The 19,144-nt window shown below is 49.9% G+C and overlaps 1 protein-coding gene across 6 annotated transcripts in view; it reads right to left on the bottom strand.

Annotated features, from left to right (window-relative positions):
* Positions 1-19,144, bottom strand: part of MICAL2 (microtubule associated monooxygenase, calponin and LIM domain containing 2) — a 173,129-nt gene that overhangs the window by 108,900 nt on the left and 45,085 nt on the right. For all 6 annotated transcript variants that reach the window (XM_055091527.1, XM_055091528.1, XM_055091526.1 and 3 more), the window contains exons 5-13: positions 17,362-17,517; positions 13,616-13,716; positions 9,041-9,298; positions 7,754-7,869; positions 6,786-6,912; positions 6,042-6,132; positions 4,539-4,686; positions 3,324-3,523; positions 2,820-2,926 (exon numbers count right to left, since the gene is read on the bottom strand). In XM_055091527.1, coding sequence (XP_054947502.1) covers positions 2,820-2,926; positions 3,324-3,523; positions 4,539-4,686; positions 6,042-6,132; positions 6,786-6,912; positions 7,754-7,869; positions 9,041-9,298; positions 13,616-13,716; positions 17,362-17,517 — 1,304 coding nt within the window. The remainder of the gene's footprint in view (positions 1-2,819; positions 2,927-3,323; positions 3,524-4,538; positions 4,687-6,041; positions 6,133-6,785; positions 6,913-7,753; positions 7,870-9,040; positions 9,299-13,615; positions 13,717-17,361; positions 17,518-19,144) is intronic.

The raw sequence follows: 19,144 nt of genomic DNA, 5'->3' as shown, positions 1-19,144 counted from the left end.
AAGTCATTCTCTCTAAAATAAACAAGTTTCTGGATGGAGGAAGAGCCTTCAATTTTGCCCAAAGTTGTTCTCTTTTGCTGGAGTTTGGATGTTATCAGGAAAATAAGATTAGGGAGGAAAGAAGAATTTAACACCAACATCAAAAACCAGGAGGGAGAGAGACTGTTAAGAGTGGCTCAGGAGAGAAACAATAAGCCCTCTTCAGATTAAGAGGCCACATGTGAACAAAGGTGGGCTGCTCAATCCTCGTATCAAGATGGTCCTCTGAAGTCAGTGAGGGGGGAGGGAGGGGAATGGAGGGACCAGGGGAGGGGGCGAGGTCAAATACAGAGGCAACTGTACATACAGATTGTGTGTCTGAGCTCTGGTGTACAAAATCACGCAAGCACAGCCTAGCCTGCATCTCCAGTCTGTAGGGGCACGTGAACCAGGGCAGTGAAAACTGCATGTCTAATTGCATTGACATCTTCTTGTGTAACTGCGGGGGAGCCCCGTGTACGTGTGCAGTTTTCAGTCTCCTGTGCGGACCTCCTCTGTGCGTATCCAGGGGCAACCTGGAGTGGACTCAGTACTCTTTGGTCATGAGACATGTTAAGACCGAAGAGCATTGTAAACAGATTTCTCCAGACCAAAAAAGGATCCAGATGTAAGAAGAAGACACATGATAGAAAGGGGAGAAGGTCCTTCGCACGTGGTTGGACCATTGCACTGGCGTTGAGTGGTGGACAGTATATGCTGGGGTGTTTTAGTGCCAGGGCAGAACGTGACCCAGTGGCCCTGCAAACCCACCAATCCACCAGTTTGAGGAAAAAGGGTGGGACAACTAATGCCCACACCAGGCACTTACTTCAGTGACCTAACCTCTCTACCTATCTGAGAAGCAGGGCAAACTTTAGACATTAAATGGGGCCACGGGAGGGAATCAGATCTGCGGATTTTAACCGCTCTCAAGATGGGCAGCCAAGGAGCACACCCTGGAGGAGACTGGACGTGGGCCAAAATCAGCCAGGGCTGGGCCGGGCAGAGCCCACGCATCCCCGCTGCATTTGCTAGCAGAGCCAGGGCGAAGTGGAGGGCCGCTCCGGCGCCCTCAGAGGGCCTGGAGGGCCTGGCTGACGGCTGACTTTTGACCATTCCCACCTCCTGAGCCAGAGCTGGCCAGGCTGTTTGTTTCAATTCGGTCATTCTGTAAACAGAGGTGTGGTGAGTGAAAGGTTTAAATATGCCTCTCCAGTTCCCAGCTGTGGGCTAAGTGGTGGAAGGAAAGCGGGTGAACGGAGAAAAGTGGTAAATGTTTGGCTCAGAGATCTTCCAGAAAGGCTGCACTGGCTTGCCTGGGAGGGAGTAGCCCAAAGTAGGGGTGCTCAGTCATCAGAGGAAAAGCAGCTGGGCTGAGGTGGGGCAAGCCGACGACTGGGCTGCGGAAGACAGCTTTCACTCAGTGTGACCTACGGTGGGTCACGGCGTCTCCCACAGAGGCTCTGAGTGGGGCAGCTCGGGGAGCAGAGGGGCACAGGGTAGTGGGGTGCAGCTCAGCCTTTCAGCTGCTCTGCTTACACCCAAGCTGACCCGCACACCCGCCCTCCCCAGCCCCCGAGCCTGTCCCTTCCTGGAGACAGGGCGGGTAGAGCACTAAGTATCCAGTTCCTAGAGTCAGCACAACCGCTGCTGCCTTCCAGGGAGCACAGTCCTCAGGGGAAAAAGTGACCACTGATCACATAGCCCAGGGAAAGAAAGGAGGCCATGGAGCCCCAGACCACCCCGAGCGGAGGGGTTGGCAGGACAAGGCATGACTGGCCAGCGGTTAAGAGCCTGTTGGCGACCCAGAGACACTGAGATGCACGCAGAGGCCTGCAGCCCTCTGCCAAGTCAGTGGAGGGAAGGCAAGCTCTGTGTGAGCCCCTGAAGCCTAACATCTCTGGGCCTCCACTTTTTATCTGTAAAATAAGCACAGCAAGCAAGGCAACTTGTATTATACCTTCCATGGAGATGCCGTCATTCATATTACCCTGTAATTTCTCATTAGGCCTGTAGTTTCCAAACTGCGTACCAAGGCACCCTGTGGCACCAGAGTGAACTCAGAGAGGAGCCGCAGGATATTTTAGATTTTCTAGGGAAGCATGGTGATGTCTGTCACACACCTTGCAAAATTCCCCTACCAAGTTATTTGGATATAACTACTTAACAAATGAAAATTTTAGACATTTCTTTTGATCTGGGGGCAGTGTGAAAAAAAATTACTAGGACAATAAAGGTGCCATAGGTTGGGAAAATTTGGGAATCTCTTTATTAGGTTCTGAGCTCCTCAAAGGCAAGGTCCATATATTACTCACCTCTGTATATTTGCTCCCCTCATCAAAAACAAACAAAACATTCAGCCTTAAAGTTGGCATGAACAGGGCCCAGTAAACGTTGTTGAATGAATGAATTTAAAAAATGAATGGAACAGAATATGTAAATGTAGCCTCATCATCCACTTCTGCTCTTAAATGGCCATTGTGTTCTTGATCTAAATTGCTTAACAAAGTGAGATATCGTGCCCATCTCCCTGCTTAGGAGGCAGAGCTAATCTGATTTACTTTTAAAAATACTCACCAGCATGTCCTCTTTGCTCTCTACCCTGCCCTTCCTATAACCACATTGAAGGTACTGAAGCTGGCTACATGGTGCAGGGGAACTTGGCTGAGTTCTACTCATGTCTTCCTGAGCACTCGCTCTGGGTAATTTATCAGCTTAAAAAGACCCAGCAGGTGGCATCTTCCTTCCCCTCACTCATCCACGTGTAAGAAGAAATTAAACAAACCCAGGCCGAAACTTACTCGTGGAGTTCTCTTCCTTGGAAATGTGAGGTTAAGATAGTTATGAGAAATGGATGATTTGGCCATGCCGAGGTCAGCATTCTCTCCGTAGTTTTTGCGCCAAGAATCTGTTAGGAAATAATTGTAAGACTGAGATCCAGATCCTTCCACTGCTCCCCCAGAGCTCATGGGGTGTCACTGAGACAAGGCCCCTCCAAAATAATTCCCTCACCCCCAACTGAAGCTGTCAGTGGCCTGCATAGAGGGCTGGTGCCGCTCTGTCAGTGATCTCCCGGTGACAAGGGCAAATGCAGGCCAGCCCCATGTGGCACCTGCCACACAGGACCCACTTACATACATGGGTCTGGGTGCGTGGGGTCCACCCTTGTTTGGGCTCAAGGGCAAAGGGAGGGCAGGGGTCAGCCCCAGAACAGAGGACATCAGTGTGAAGAGTAGCCAGATGTGGGCACATGGCAGAGACGGCTCAGGGGCTGGCAAAGCCTCATCCTGAAAGCAGGTCCTTACCCACAGGCCTCAGCGGGGTGCCCCGGAAGAGCTCATAGAACTTGGAGAGGTACATGACCATGCTGAGCTTGTCGGGCTGCGGGGCTGAGGCCATCTCTTTGCCCGTGGTCACTGGGGGGATGCCAAACTCACGCTCGGCCACGTCAAATGCCAGCTGGTTGTTCTCCACAGTGTCATCTTCATTCAAAGAGTCAAAGTTGCTGGAGAATCAGAACAGGGTGAAGTTTTCGGAGAGGATGCAGAGGGGTGAAGAGCTGAGCTGAGCTAACTTAGCCATAAGGAGCACTGACAATGCCCTTGCTCCAATCCCTCCACCACTACCCCCCACCCCTCAGGGGGGGCTCCGCCGGAAGACGTTAACCCTGTCCTCACTCAGGGTGGAACCAATCAGATCTGGGCCATGAAAATGTCATTTGCTACCTGGGATGAAAAAATCAGAAAATGACTAGAAAATTTATGAACTACTCTACTTTTAAATAGTTCCCATACGTTCTTTTCCTTTTAATTACAAAAGTGATATGGGCTTCTTGTAAATAAAAGAATCAAGTTATATAAAGTAAGAGGCGAGAGCCTCATCCCCTTCTCAAGGTAACCTGATTTCCTAAAGGTACCAATTGATAAACTTTACTAGGTTTCCATCCAGCCTTCTGGATGAATTTGCTCATGGGTGTGAGGTTACACTGCAGTTGATTTAAACACAACATAATAGATGTATTGTGCTTTCAACATGACAAAGCACCTCCACAAACATAATCCAAAGACAGCAAACTCAGAGAAGATAAAGGGCTTGCCCAGCAGTATACAGCTAACGGATCTGGGTCACAAATCAAATTCTTTTGGCTGTAAAACCCTCAAGCTGGTCCCCAGAATTAGATCTTGCCCATAAGTCCTCTCTTGAGGGTAGAGCTCCAAGGTGTGAACACTCAAATTTCCCAAATGAAGGGGGTTTGGTGTATGAGTGCAAATCAGTCACTGAGCCTGAGTCCTTCTGCTCCTTACACAGAAGGAACGCAGATCAAACAAGTTGTTGGCAGAATTATCAGTGCAAAGGGAAAAGAACAAACTGAAGAAAAAACTCAAATTGAAAGTACGCAAAGAGAAATATTGATCTACGTCCTGAAGATTCTACATCTAGAACAGCCCTGGTCTCCCTTGTCTCCAGGGTCCCCTTGGGCCATGAGGGGCTCGCCAGGTCCAGCTGGGCCCCAGACTCACATCAGCTCAGGCCGGAAGCGGTGGATGATGGCACACAGGGCCAGGCCACTCCGCCAGGACGTGGTCAGGTCTGTGACGTTGACATGCTGGTAGCCCTTGGTCTGCTGCTGGCACCAGGTTAAGAGCTTGCTGGGCCGGATGTCTGACTCTGCAGCAAGAGGAGATGGACAGTGGTGAAGCGCTCTATGGAAATCTCAGCAGTTCCCCTGGTGATCCACTCCGTCAGCCACCACGGGTGGGGACCAGGAGGAACAGCACTGAGGCAAGGGGCTGTGGGCACAGTTGCAGCCCCATGAGGGGGTCCTGTCGAGAGCATGCAGGAGGGCAGGATGCTAGGACAGGAAGCATGCTCTCCTGCAGGAAAGAATTCCTGAGACGCCCTCTGGCCAGGTCCTGGTTAGAGGCTAGGAACATAGAGGTGAGGATGACATGGACTCTGCCAACAACATGCTTATCTTGTGGGGAAGACAGACACAGAAGTGGGTGACAGGGCTTCCCTGGTGGCGCAGTGGTTGCGCGTCCGCCTGCCGGGACACGGGTTCGTGCCCCGGTCCGGGAAGATCCCACATGCCGCAGAGCGGCTGGGCCTGTGAGCCATGGCCGCTGAGCCTGCGCGTCTGGAGCCTGTGCTCCGCAACGGGAGAGGCCACAACAGTGAGAGGCCCGCGTACCGCCAAAAAAAAAAAAAGAAGAAGTGGGTGACAATAACAGAGAAACCCAATGCCAGGGGAGCACATGAGCGGGTTTGCCAGAGTCTACCAGGGCAGGGGAACTCGCCAGAGAAAGGGTCATGGAGGAGGTGCATTTGATTGCTTCTAGAAGAGTGTCTAGGACAGAAGGAGATCTCCAGGAAAACAAAAAGGACTGTGCCATGGCAAAGAATCCAGAGAAACCTGCCATGTTATGTGACATGGTTTATCCGGCGGCAGCAGCAGGGCGTGTGGGTGTGGAAGGCAGGGAGGAGTGGCTGGTGAGGCTGAGTTTGCCCGATGGCGGGCAGGATGCAAGGTCTGGGCAGGCAGTGGAAGCCAGGTGTGTCTTTAAGCAGGATGGTGACCTGAGCACAGCCGGGTGGACGCTGGGAAGCTGGTCATTTAATCATCCCTTCCCCCCCGCACTGAGCACCAGCCTTGTGCACAGCACTGTGCCAGGCCCTGGAAGACCAGGAAAAGAGTGAAGCACATGGAGCTTGTTATCTAGCTGGGGAGACAAGACTCCTCATACTGGAAACAACAGGAAAAGAAAAGCAAGTCCCAGGGAAGTCATTCCGGTTCACTTTAATGTGTCAAGCGCTCGCCTCTAACCCACACAGTGATCCTATGGTTGGTACTGTCCTTGTCCCGGTTTTACAGATGAGGAAACTGAAGTGTAGAGAGCAGAGGCACCTGGCCAAGGTCATGCAGGTCACTGGATCAGAGCCAGGCTGGCTGCAGGGCCTGCGCCCCAGTGGCCACCCAGCAGGCCTCCTCCCTGCAACGCTGGGGTCCCAGGAGGGCCACTTACCCCGCCTGGAGAGGCCGACGGATCTCCTCACTGAGCCCAGCCTCTCAAGAGGGCACTGGTGCAACTCTTTAGTGATGTACAAATGCTTCACCTAGGAGCGAGAGAGGACACACAGCTGTCTGCTAGTTTTCCCCCAAACCCTAGTCGCTGCAGGGCCGCCGAACCCACCCCACCCTCTCATCGACACTGGCTGCCTTTTCCTCTCTCACCGAAGGACATGACCTTCAGCAAGGGAACCAGCAACTTGAGACAGAGCTGCGGATCTGTCATCCACCCAAATGTGGGGGAACTCGAGTGTGAATATATGTAATTGGCTGATTTTTAAAATTCACACCATTCTTTGTGCCACTGACTGAAGAGGTCAGAGCTTGTGTGACTCTAAGTCGATGGGAGAGAAAATAGACTCTAGGACCTCGGACGGAAAGAACTTGATATTTGATCAAGTAGATTATTTGAGAGAGGTACGCTCAGCAATGCATACGCTCAGTGACAAATAAACATACGTAAATACACGTACATATGTGGACACACACTTACATGTGTTCTAGTTCTCTCCTGTTGGCTAGAGAGATGCTGACTCTACTTTACTCTGTGGCCTTCCCAGAGAGAGGAATTGGCCTCACCTTTGGGCCAAGAGGCAATGGTGGCCTGGGTCCCAAGGATGTGCCAAGATTTTAGGTGACCCCCCCACTTCTCACCGCTCAGTGCCTGGTGACCCACACAGGACTCCAGGCAAGGTCTTACCTGATGGGGCCTGACGCAGTTTGAGTTGAGGTTTGGATACCGCGTCCCCGGGTCCAACGTGTACTGCTCAAAGTTTTTGTTGATGTTCTCTGGGGTCGTTTGAGGTAACAGCCGGTAAAGACTTTCTCTGGAGGAAGGCAGAGCAGAGAGGTCAAGGACTGCTCTTGCAGCCTCCGGCCTTCTCTCCACTCCTCCCCTCCACCCGCCTTCCCCTGCTCCCAAGAGCTTCTTAGATCTGTGTTTGCATAACCCTTCCCAGCAATGCCTGGCCCTCCTGGTTCTCAAGATCTGCAAAGCGGGGGAGGGTCAACATGGTCAAGGGGAAGCAGGAGGGACCCTGGGAGGTGGTAAGGCTGGCCTCCTCCCCGGGGCAGAGGGCAGGGACTCAGAGCTGGCAGCCCTGAGACCTGCGGTTTTGCTATAACTGACACTCAGCCACACTGCCTCCTGTGGCTGGCCCCCCATGACCACAGGTCTCCACACCCAAGACCAGCAGGGGCCCGTCCCCACCCACCAGCCCTGACTTATCCTGGTCCACCAGCTGGCACAGCCACGTGGCCAGCAGCAGGGGTCTGGGAGGAAGCCCAGGATCTCAGCAACAGAAGAGGCCCGGGAGGTCAGAGCACCCAGCCCCCAACAGAGTGGGACTCAGTGCTGCAATGGAAGCTTCCCCTAAACCTCTTCTGGTTCCTCAGTGTCTCCGCAGTGCCGAGAACCCCAGCTTCAGGGCCGCCCTGGATGAAGATTTCTCTTTGGCATCCAGGGCTTAAGGGCCTGGCCCCCACGGAAAATCACTCGGGGAGGTAGATCTTGACAGAGAACGTTTCTTTGGGGACCCCAATGATGAAATCAGGCCACACGTGGGAAGGCAGGTGAGAGGGGGCAGAGGCTCCAGGTTCATCCAGCCTCACTCCCTGAGTTTTGACCCGGCCCTGCCTCCAGCTGAGGGTCCTGCCGTTAATACTCACCTTTCAGCCAGCAGCTCCAGGGGAGGAGTGCCCTGGTCCCAGCTCTTCACCATCCACGCCGTGTCAAAGGCTGCCAGGAAGCCGCGGGCACAGCCGGTGCCCATCGGCCAGAACGGCTGCAAAGGACACGTGCAAAGTTCTAGTTGATTGCGGTGATCCCCAGCCTGCCATCCCATTCTATCCAGCACTTGGTGTCTGCCAGGCCTGTGCGAGGCACTGGGGGGACAGAGAGGTGACAGGCAGCCCACTGGGACTCACCACAAACACCAATAGCTGTAGCACAAAGTCATATGCAAGGGTGCCATGACACGGGAACAGCAAAATTGCTTTGGGGACTCAAATAGGCAGAGGCAAAACCACCCTGAGGGAGGGAGACAGAAATCAAGGAATGCTTCAGGGAAGAGCTGCATTCGTGCTGATTTTAAAGAATGAATAGGATTCTGATCTTGATCCATTCAGAACAGTGTGGGCAAAGGCCTGGTGGCGGGAAAATGACGGAGCGGATGGAAAAACAGCCCGTCTGGTTTGGGTGCAGCAGAGAGCACGGGCGGGGAGTACCGGGAGAGGGAAAGCTGGGAGGGAGGATTGGGACAGAAGCAGGGGGGGTGCTGAGTGCTTAAGCAAGGAGCTTAGGTTTGCGTCCACACACAGTGGTGGGCAAAGCATTGACTCACCAAGCTAAGTTCTAACTAAACTGTTCCACGTGCACCCGAAGTGTGGTTTGAAATTTGATGCTAACTTCGGATAAATACATCAACATTTTTTGGTCAGTGCTTTACATTAAGATAAAAGTTTACCCTTTCTGAAATCATTCATTTACTGCAAGAATCCTAGCATCTGCAGATTTTCTGGGAAGAATTTTGAGCAGGGAGGCCGTGGACTTTGGGGCCCACACTCCTTTCTTGCTCCTATTCAAACTCGATGCTGAAAGGCCACAGAAATCCACCCAGAGGAGGAAGAAGTCTCCAACCAGCTGCGGGTCTGCATGCTCTGGGAAGGATGGCCTGACCCGGGCCGCTTAATTTTCTACTTCAATCGAGAAGTCAGCCCAGAAAAACCCAGAGGGGCAAGAGAAAGTGTTCCTGCCTGTATACAGGCAGAATTGACCCCTCTAAATTTCATCAAAGGTCAGGCTCTGAGGCCAGGATGTGCTCGGCAGAGTCCTGCCAGTTGGCTGAGAGCCTGTCCTTCCCTTGGGCTGCAGGACAGCAGATGCTGCCAGTTAGAATAGCAATGTGGGGATCTGTCTTCCAGCAGGAATGAGGGGGCTCCAAAAGCAGGCAGTACCTCAAGCAAGCTGTCGCCCACCAGGGCCACGAGCAGCTGGTGTGACTGTCGCTCGCGCACCAGGGCTGCATTCTCGGAGGCGTACATGGAGGTGAAATCGAACATGGCCACGTCGGGTTGTCCGTAATGGTTCATGGCAAAGTCTAAAGACGGCAGCTGGTAATTGGTGGCGAAGTCTGCAGCTTCACGTGCATAGGAAAGCAGGTTGTCCTGGTTCACGTTCTCTGCACACAGCAGCATCTCTGTGTCGATATAGTCCTGGGAGAAAGAACAAGAGCACGCTATAACCACCTGCCCCTCAAAAGGGCAAGGGGTCATACCTACTTCTTTGTAAAAGGACATGGAATGGATTTGCAGAGAGGCTAATCAAAACAGAAATAGAAAATGGGGGCCAAGGGAATAAAGAGGAACCAAATCAGCCATCTGTGAACGTTAACAGAGTTATGATTAAGCATCACATTTGGCTTTGAGCTTCCTGGCATCCAAGGCAAAAGGGAAATGTGATATATTACAGGGCTTTCCTTATCAGAAAGAAGGAAGCATAAAAATTCCTAGGGGAGGAAATTTTTTCCTGGCACTAAATTCTAAAAGAACTGTCTGACATAGGAATTTTGACAGAGAACATTGTGTTGTCATGAACAGTGTACTCAGTAATGATCCTGCAGCAAATATAGAAGCATATTTCATATGGCTGGTTCTTGTAATAACTTTCAGTGAAACTAAAAGACAAAAGAGCAAATGAGTAAGATTGATTTTATAACGGACTAAGCTAAGCTAATGTGGTCCAGAAATGCTGCGGCTAGTGGTCAAACAAATCCGAAGAAGAAATGGGTAATTGGCATAACTCTCAAACTTTCTCTCCACCATCAGTTACCCCTTTTCTCAACAGGCTGAGGGCTCCTCGGAGCTCTGCTTTGCTCTTACAGTGTTAATTGTTACACTTTCCTGCTGGGAGGTACAGAACCCTGAGCTTAGAGGACTAGTATACCACCCTGGAGGGACACTGGCAATGAACTATAGGATGTCTCCCAGAGTCCAATCTGCTCATTGTGTGGCTATAGAAACTAAAAGACTATCTTTCCCAAAAGGTGACACAGAAAATGCAAATCTCTTGGGGCAGGGGGCAGGGATTAGTGTATAAGACCAACACAGGCCTTGGGTCAGTGAGATCAACAGGTCAAATTCCATCTCTGTTTACTGACTGAATAAATTTGGGCAAGTCATTGAACTTTTCTGAGTCTCCATATTCTCACTTGTAAAATTTGAATTTGTAAAATGAGACTAACAAAATCTACTCCCTATATAGGACCACGTGAGGACTGAATGAGACCATGGACATGACTCCCTAGCCCAAAGCCTAGGAATTGGGAAGTTCTCAATGATTGGGAATTCCTGTCCCTAATAAATCATGATGGCACAAACCACACCATACGGTGAAGTGATCCCAGACCCACCGAGGGCACCAGCAAGGGCATTTAGAAAGGTCTAAGAAGGCACATCCTCAACTACAAACAGTGACCTACTGTGGCAATTTTCCCAACAGCCATGATTTCCCAGAAATTCTAATATTTCCACATCCAAGCCACGTCAACTAAATGGAACCCAGTGTTGGCCCAAGAGCCCTTTGTCAGGTCATGGCGTCCAGGCTGGAGCTCCTATTATTCGCTTTCCTTTCTCATACCTATTCTTACATCACATAATCACTCTCCTTCTTGAAGGTGTGGAAGAGTGAATGGAGAGATCTCAAAAATACCCCCTCTTCAAAACATGCCGCAACAACCCCTGCGGAGGACTGGGTGATGGATGAATGTGGACGCTGTATGATGAGGACGGCACCTGGTGCTGAAACCACACGCAGGACTGTGGGGACCTGGCCAAGGGGCAGACCCCCCGGCTGTGCCGGGATGACAGACACCTGGCCCAGGGCTGCTGGGAGGAGCCAAAGGGCCTTGCAGGGCAGGAGGTCCCAGGTGAGTGGGCGGACGGCAGAACAGACTTGTAGGGAACAGATGAGAACAAGGATGAGAGAGAAAAAGTGGGAACGACGGGGCTGTAATAAAGTGGGCAGAGCTGAGGAAGGAGCGCTAAATGAAGATAAAGGCAGGGGGCGAATTTGGACCTCATTTTGCACAGGCCCAGGGAACTGAAGAGAGGCTGGGTCCTAGACAGAGGTGGGGAAGGAGAGAGGGAAGCAGTAAACATGAGAGAAGGGTGGGGAATCCAACAGGAAGACTAGTCACCCCAAGTGAAAAGATGGAAAGAAGCGGTAGACCAGAAGAGACGGTCAGACAATGTCTGTTCACTGCTTCGAATCAGGGTGGACTCGGCATTGAGAGACTAGCTGTGATGTGTATACATCCACCTCACACACCTGGCAACCAAGCTCCCTCCTACTGAGGGAAGACCAAGCCTGTGTGTGCATGGACCAGCAGAGGTAGGGGCCAGGAAGGACGGACACAGCTGGGAGCCCAGAGGCAGGGTTTCCTGAGGAGAAACTGTACTCTCCCTTCAGTAGTCATAGAAAGAGGCCCAGAGAACAGCAGGAATAGATGGGGAAGCAGGTCAGTCAGTCATTCAACAAACATTCACTCAGCACGTTGTGCGTCTCGAGGAAGACGCTGACCCATACAGGGACAGGAAAACAGGGGACTTGCCATTCCTCTGGGAGCGAGAGAAGAATGGTAATTTAAGTAGCTCGGGGTAGACGGGTCAGCTCCCAGCTTATGCAAATGCCATAGAGCTTGGCTGGACACCTGGAGACTCAAGCCAGGGCTCGTGAACCAAATGGCGTCCAGTTCTCCCATGTCCAGCCATGGCCTCCAATTTCTAGAGTTCATGTCTTATACCTAGAGGGCCCTCTGCACCAGCTCAGCTGATCCTCCCAGATTCTCTGAGGGAGAAGGAAGGCCTTGATGGGCCTGGGATCTGCTCCCAGCTCCTGCAGTAATTATGGGACCAGAGCGAGGAGCTCCCACCCACCTGTGCCATGACACAGAGCCTGAGAGGGGAGCACGGAGGGGCTTTGACAACTGCCGAAAATTCAGGTCACCATGAGCAATATGTTGTGGCCAGGACAAACACCCTGGGATTACCTGGGGGAACCGTAGCATCTCAGCAGGCCGGAGTACTCAGCCAGTGAAATAGGAACCCCAAGTCAAACTTGGCCTGACTTTCCAGGGGTGGGATAACAAGAGCCTCCCTAGACCCTCCCCTGCAAAGGTACCCTCAGCGCCTGCACCCTGGACCCCAAATAGTCCTTCACTATCTGACACGGGCATCCCAATAGGGGAGGTAACTAACTTTGGGAGGGACACCTGTGGAACAGAGGGAAAATGGGGACATGGCCTCACCTCCCCCAGACGGGATCAGCAGTGGGGCACCAGATGTTGAAACCCACTGCTCGCACATCTGCTGACTGTGCTAAGTAGGTTTCATTCAACGCCCCCCGCCCCCACCCACCGCCAATTCCCAGCCTTCTGTCCAGCAACTCAGGCTCTCAGCAAAGCCCTGAGCTGATGTGGAGGAGGCCCAGGGGAGGGCTGGGTTACTAAAGCTGCCCAGCCGGCTGCCAGCACAAGCTGGCGTGAGGATAGGCACATTCTTCTCTGACAAGCAGCAATGAATGGTCACCGTGCTGCCTGGGCTACAGGCCGACACCCCAAGAGCAGGCTGACCTTGGACTGCATGATCCTTATTTTAAGGGTACAGCAGCAGCGGCAGCTGCAGGAACAGGGTCTCTGGAGGGGTTGAAACCTGACCAAAGAAGGTGCCAGCCTGGTGCTGGCCACTCCATGTGCTCCTTCCTTGCAGCTCTGCTCTCTGTATAAGCATGAAGGTGCAAAGGCAGGAAGCAGAGGCCAGGAAGCCAGCAGGACAAAAAAGCAAGTGTCCAAACCAGGCAGAGAAGTTATGGAGGGAATCTACCAACTTGCTACGTGCCAAGCGCTCTGTATACGTTTTAAAATTTATTCCTCTGAACAATCCTTTTAGATAGAAACTATTATTCCTATTCTGCAGACAAGAAGACTGAGGTTCAGAGAAGGCAAACAGCTTAGTCACAGTCCTGAGTTAATACGTGGCAGAGCGAAGATTCAACTTGAGTCTTCTTGACTGCAATAGGGCTTTCCCCCATACCATGACAAGGGGCCCGCAGCGTGAAATTCACAAGTGAAACTGCCTGGATCCCACTAGGACAAGGAGCCCCCATCTGCCTCCAAAGTATGTGTGTGACCTCCCAGAAAAGGAGGCAGGGATGAGACACTTGAAAGGAAAAGACTCAGCTGATCTCTCAGTGGTTAAGAACCCACACTAACACCTGGGTAAGAATTTCAGCATTTCCCCCTCCCGCACCAGCCCAGCTCTCTGCAGAAACACCTCTGCCTCTGTTGTTCGTGTGGGCTCCTCCATCCAACACTCATGCACCACCAAGGAGAAGGGCGTGGTGGATGGTGGTCCCTTCCCGCTTCCTCCCATTACTCAGTTTCTGGCAGGATGACATCTGCTCCCACACTCGCTGATGCTACCAGCCCAGGTCACAAAGGGAAAGACAGGACATCATAGCCAAGCGATACGTACATTAATGATGACACCTTTGTCAAGCAAGCTCTGCTTCTTGGCAGTCATGACAAAATAGTGGGTGCAGTCCTTGTAGTAAACAATGTTCTCAAGATCAATCCCTGAAAAGAGAAGGTTCATGGACTCAGTATTATTTCCTCAGCGCCTACTGTGTGTCAGGAGCCCTGCTTTGCCTCATTACAGGTCTCACTATTTACCTGCAGAATATTGGTGTTAGACAAGTTTTTAAGACATACAGGGCGAGCAAAGATAAGATCAAGTGCCAGAATTTACCCTAGTCACCACAGCTAGCTTTCACAGTCCCACAAAGATACTATTTCTTTTCTTTTTAAATTGAGATATAACATTGTGTAAGTTTAAGGTAAGGTGTACAACATGTTGATTTGATACATTTATTTAAAAGAAATTTTTTATACTAATTATTTTTTATTTTTGGCCGCGTTGGGTCTTCGTTGCTATGAGCAGGCTTTCTCTAGTTGCGGCGAGAGGGGGCTGCTCTTTGTTGCTGTGCGCAGGTTTCTCATTGTGGTAGCTTCTCTTGTTGCGGAGCACGGGCTCTAGGCATGCGGGCTCAGTAGTTGTGGTGCATGCGCTTCGCTGCTCCACGGCATGGGGGATCTTCCCGGGCCAGGGCTCGAACCCGTGTCACCTGCATTGGCAGGCGGATTCTTAACCACTGCACTATATATTGCAATATGATTAAGCCACTGTTTTTCTTTTTTTTTTTTAAATTAATTAATTTATTTATTTATTTTTGGCTGCATTGGGTCTTGTGCACAGGCTTCTCATTGCGGTGGCGTCTCTTGCTGTGCAGCAGGGCTCTAGGCCACGTGGGCTTCAGCAGTTGTGGTTCATGGGCTCTAGAGCAGAGGCTCAGTAGTTGTAGCGCACGGATTTAGTTGCTCCGCGGCATGTGGGATCTTCCTGGACCAGGGCCCGAACCCGTGTCCACTACATTGGCAGGCGGATTCTTAACCACCTCGCCACCAGGGAAGTCCCTTAGCCACTGTTTCTTTTAAAACTCATAAAGCCCTTTGGGGCTGCAGACCAGTATTTCCAAGTCATAGCTGAGTACGTGCTGCAGGAAGGCACAGTGCTGTCTGTGGCATGGCAGCTAAGTGGCAACAGAACCAGGATTTGAACCCCAGCCTGTCTGATTCCAAGTCCCATCCACCGTTTCCTCCACGTGACCAGAGATGCAAAGAGCTGTGTGAATTCTCCAAAGACTGCTAAGGGACATTTCCACCATCCCCCTGTTATGTGTGAAAACCCAGGCGCCCTGGTAGAAAAACTCAATCAGAGGACTGGGCTGTATCTTTCTGTGCTTTCCACCGATTGCAAAAGACTTTATAGACTAGGTTTCTGCCTTTAAAACAATGCCGTAAGATGACAGCTTAGCTCAGTGTTTCTCAAAGTAGAATGCCTAGCTAGCAGCGGCAGCAGCATCACCTGAGGACTTATTAGAAATGCAAATAACTGGAGCCCGACCCCAGGCCTACAGAATGGGAAACTCTGGGGGGTCTGGCCAGCAATCTGTGCTGGAACAGGCCTCACGGGTGATTCTGATTCACACTCAAGTTTGAGAACCACTGGTTTGGTTTCTTTGAAGAGAGAGAAAGGAACAGACGCAAGGCAACTTATCAGCAGTTATCACAGAGGCTGCTGGGTAACCATGGAAACCCCTTTATGACCGTTAAATAGGAAACAGCCATCAATGCACAGGGCCCCCCAGAGGATCCGAGGAAATTCAGAGCTCTCATTCTGTGAGGGGCATTGTTGTTGAACAATGGCCAAAGGTGATGACCTTTGCAAAGTGCGAAGGGAGCTCATTGAAACATTTGGAAAAACAAACTTGATGTCCCGTCATAATTTATATCTGGTGGTTTATTTAAGCATTTATTTTCTTGGTTTTGAGGGGAAGAGAGGGCTGGAGAATTCTTAAATCATTCAAAAGGACATAATATGCTGGAAGGAAATACTTTTTTTTTTTTAATAAAGGGGAAGAGAGGGCTGGAGAATTCTTAAATCATTCAAAAGGACATAATATGCTGGAAGGAAATACTTTTTTTTTTAAAATAAAATAATGCCACCATAGTGACACTCAGAGGGTCATGCAGTGGACACACATTGCTGTGGCCAGTAAGAAGCAGAGTCTGGCTCAATAACTAATCCTATTCCTAGAAAGCTATCTTATGGAAATAATCCAAAAGAAGTAGTTTTATTGGTAACAGTAAATAACTGAAAGGTTTAAATCAGAAGTCTGCAAACTTTTTCCGTAAAGGGCCAGAGAGTAAATATTTTGGGCTTTGTGGGCCATCCAGTCTGTGTCGAAAGCCCTCATGGCACCAAGGTAAACAAACCGGCCTGGCTGCATTCTAATAAACCTCTATTTATGGACTATAAAACTCGAATTTCATAAATTTTTAATTTGTCCCCCAAATTTCTTCTTTTGATTTTTCTGCAGCCATTCAAAATATATTAAAAACCACTCTTAGCTTGAAGGCAATACAAAAACACATGGTAGATTTGCCAACCCCTGGTTTAAATGCTTCAGCAGTGGGTGACAATATATCCACTTCAAGAGCTATTCCGACAAACCTGACCATCAGGAGGACTGGGCACAATGGACAGTATTTAAAATGTGATGCTGAATGAGAAAAGGAGAATAACAGGATTGACACTATGGTAAAAGCTCTAGCCACGTAAAAAGTAAGGATGCAGGTGGAAAATTACGGAAAAGGACTACATGAAAATGAGGACTGTTCCTGTGCTAGGGGGTGCTGGGTGTTAATGATTTATTTTTAGTACAAAACTTCTATTTAACATTGTTACACTGCCTTTTCAAGGAAAAATATATATATTTCCAAATCAGGTTCAAAAGAAAGGGAAAAAATTCTAAAATTCACTTAATTGGGAGCAGGAATTTCATCCCTCTTCACCCTCACCCTGCTTTATTTTTTCTCCATCATCCTTACAGACCACCTGACATTATTTGATTATTGATGGTCCCTCCGCAACCCATAGAATATAAGCTCCGAGAGAGGGGGTTTGCTTGTTTTGCCCACTGCTCTATCTCACGCCCTTGAACAGCATTTGGCACAGAGTAGGTGTTCAATAAATATCTGTTGAGTAAATGAATGACTCCTTTCTTTCTTCAAGTCCCATAGGTTGGGGACAACTGATGCCCCTGGGTGAGTGTCGTGCCCCCCCCACGCCCCCCACCCCCCGGCATCCCTGACTGTTCCTGAGGGAAAGGGCAGCAGGTGCACTGATAAAAGCACCTATGCTTCTTCAGGGACCACGCACAGGTTACTGGCTCCCCCTCAGGGCGCTCCGGGATCTCCACATTGGCGTCGGGCCTAGATTCACCAGCCTGCATTAGGATGGTTTCCGTGGCTGTCCCTCCCTAGACAAGGAGCCACTATTGGGAGGGTACCGTGTCCACCTCGACTGTGTATCCCATGACATTGAGTGCGGGCATTCAATGGGCACTCAGTAAATGTCTCCTGAGTAAATAAATGTTTATCTATTTTCATGTACAACATCTAGAACTTTCCCTCAAGCATCCCTCTTGTCCCCGAAGGAATCCTGCCCATTATTAATCCTAAAGAGAAATCCCTGCTTCCACTTTATCAGCGTGAGTCTCCTGTTCCCAAGAGCTGGGAAAGCTGAGTGCCCTCCTCCCCCAACTCCTGTACAGAGAAGCATGGACAATGGCCTGGTTTGGAGAAAGGTGAGGGTCCCACCTGTTTCTTCTTTAAGATCCTGAAAAAATTTCTGATTGAAGATGAAAGCCACGCCGCTAATCTCTTCCACCTTGGCCTCAGCTGTGCTATTTCTGTTTATGAAGTTGGCGGTGATCGCAATAGCCAGCTTCCCACGGAATTCTTTTCTTCTGAACCCTGTGGGAGGAAAAGGGGAAAAGTGGGTCTTTCTTCTGGATTTGGGGTGAAAACTGGAAAAGATTACTGAGAAAGCTATTCTCAGATGGCTGACAGGCCAGTGAAACCAGAACTTTGGATCTAGAGAACAGGGGGCAGGCAGAAATGCTGAGGTTTGTCCCCGAGGAGAAAACACGTTGGAGGCCTTTCAAAGTCAGTGGGACATTTTCCTTTTCTAAAATCTATAGGACCAATTATCCTGGTTAGGCGTCCACAAACAAAAGGCTAAACTGTGCTTCTCCAATGGGTAATCACAGGGCTCATCCTTTAGAGGATGTGTTAGGCATTGCTGCAAGGTAGTCTCATGAAAGACCCATCTGCACTTTAAACGTATACAACTGAAACTACGGTGTCAGCACTTCTCATGGTTTTTTTCCCCCCCTTTGAACAGTAGAATTATGAGATTGAATTCCTGTGCAACAGAGATTTTAACAAATTTTCTTTCTACCTCCAGTCCATAGTGACTGGCACTTAGTACACAGTCAATAAATGTATAATGAATAGATGGAATTCTAACTTGCAATTATTTTAGTTCAGTGATTAATCGAGGTTCTTACAGTTTTCAATGGTATACATTGAAATCGCTTTTTAATGGCCGTAAGAATTCTGCACCCAATTACAATATGGGTTTTTTTTTTCCTCCCACACCAAGAGGCAATTCCAGAACAGCAGCTGGGTGTCCTACACTTCAACTCAATTCTGACACTCTACTCAGAGATGGCATCAGATCCCACAGGTTAAGGGCTCAGTCCCACCAGATTGCCCCCCACTTCAGATGCCAATTATAAGCCCATGTTGTCACCTGTGCTTCTGACTAACCAAGCTATAGATTGTAGGTTCAAGGACTGCCTCCTTGGATTTGATTAATTTTCTAGAGTGGCTCTCAGAACTCAGAGAACATCTTACTTCCTAAACAACTCAGGAACAGCCAGTTGGAAGAGATGCTTAGAACAAGTTATGGGGAAAGGGCGCGGAGCTGTCACACCCTCTCCAAACAACGTGTTCACCAACCCGGAAACTCTCCACACCACCTCCTTTGGGTTTTTGTGGAGGCTTCATTACAGATGCGGATTGATTAAATCACTGGCCATTGGTGACTGAACTCAATCTCCAGCCCCTCTCCCCTCCCAGGAGGTCAGAGGGTGGGACTGAAAGTTCCAACCCTCTAATCACTTGTTTGGCTCCCCTGGCAACCAGACCCCTCCCTTCCTTAGGTGCTTTCCAAAACTCTCTTCATTAACATAAACTCCATGTGAAAAGGAGCTTGTTATGAATAACAAGACACCCATTTCACCCTTATGGCTCTGAATTGATTTCTGGTACCGGACAAGAGGCCAAATAGCATAACAAAAAATGCTCCTATTTGCCCTTATCGCTCAGGAAATTCCAAGAGTTTGGCTAGCTGTGCCAGAAAGGGGACAAAGACCAAATATAATTGCCTTATTATAAACCACACTATCACAGGCAGTTACACAGAGGATCACAAACAGGTGGTCCCGTTTCAGCGGACCACCTCCTCCTAATCCCCTTTCTTTTTAGCATCTGTCTTTTCCTGTAGTCCTGAACTTGCCCTCCACCCCAGGTACTG

This window comes from Physeter macrocephalus, chromosome 16 (genome assembly GCF_002837175.3).
Source record: "Physeter macrocephalus isolate SW-GA chromosome 16, ASM283717v5, whole genome shotgun sequence".
Lineage (NCBI taxonomy): Eukaryota > Metazoa > Chordata > Mammalia > Artiodactyla > Physeteridae > Physeter > Physeter macrocephalus.
Note: the sequence above shows the minus strand (reverse complement) of the source record. Positions and strands in the feature narration are given on the sequence as shown.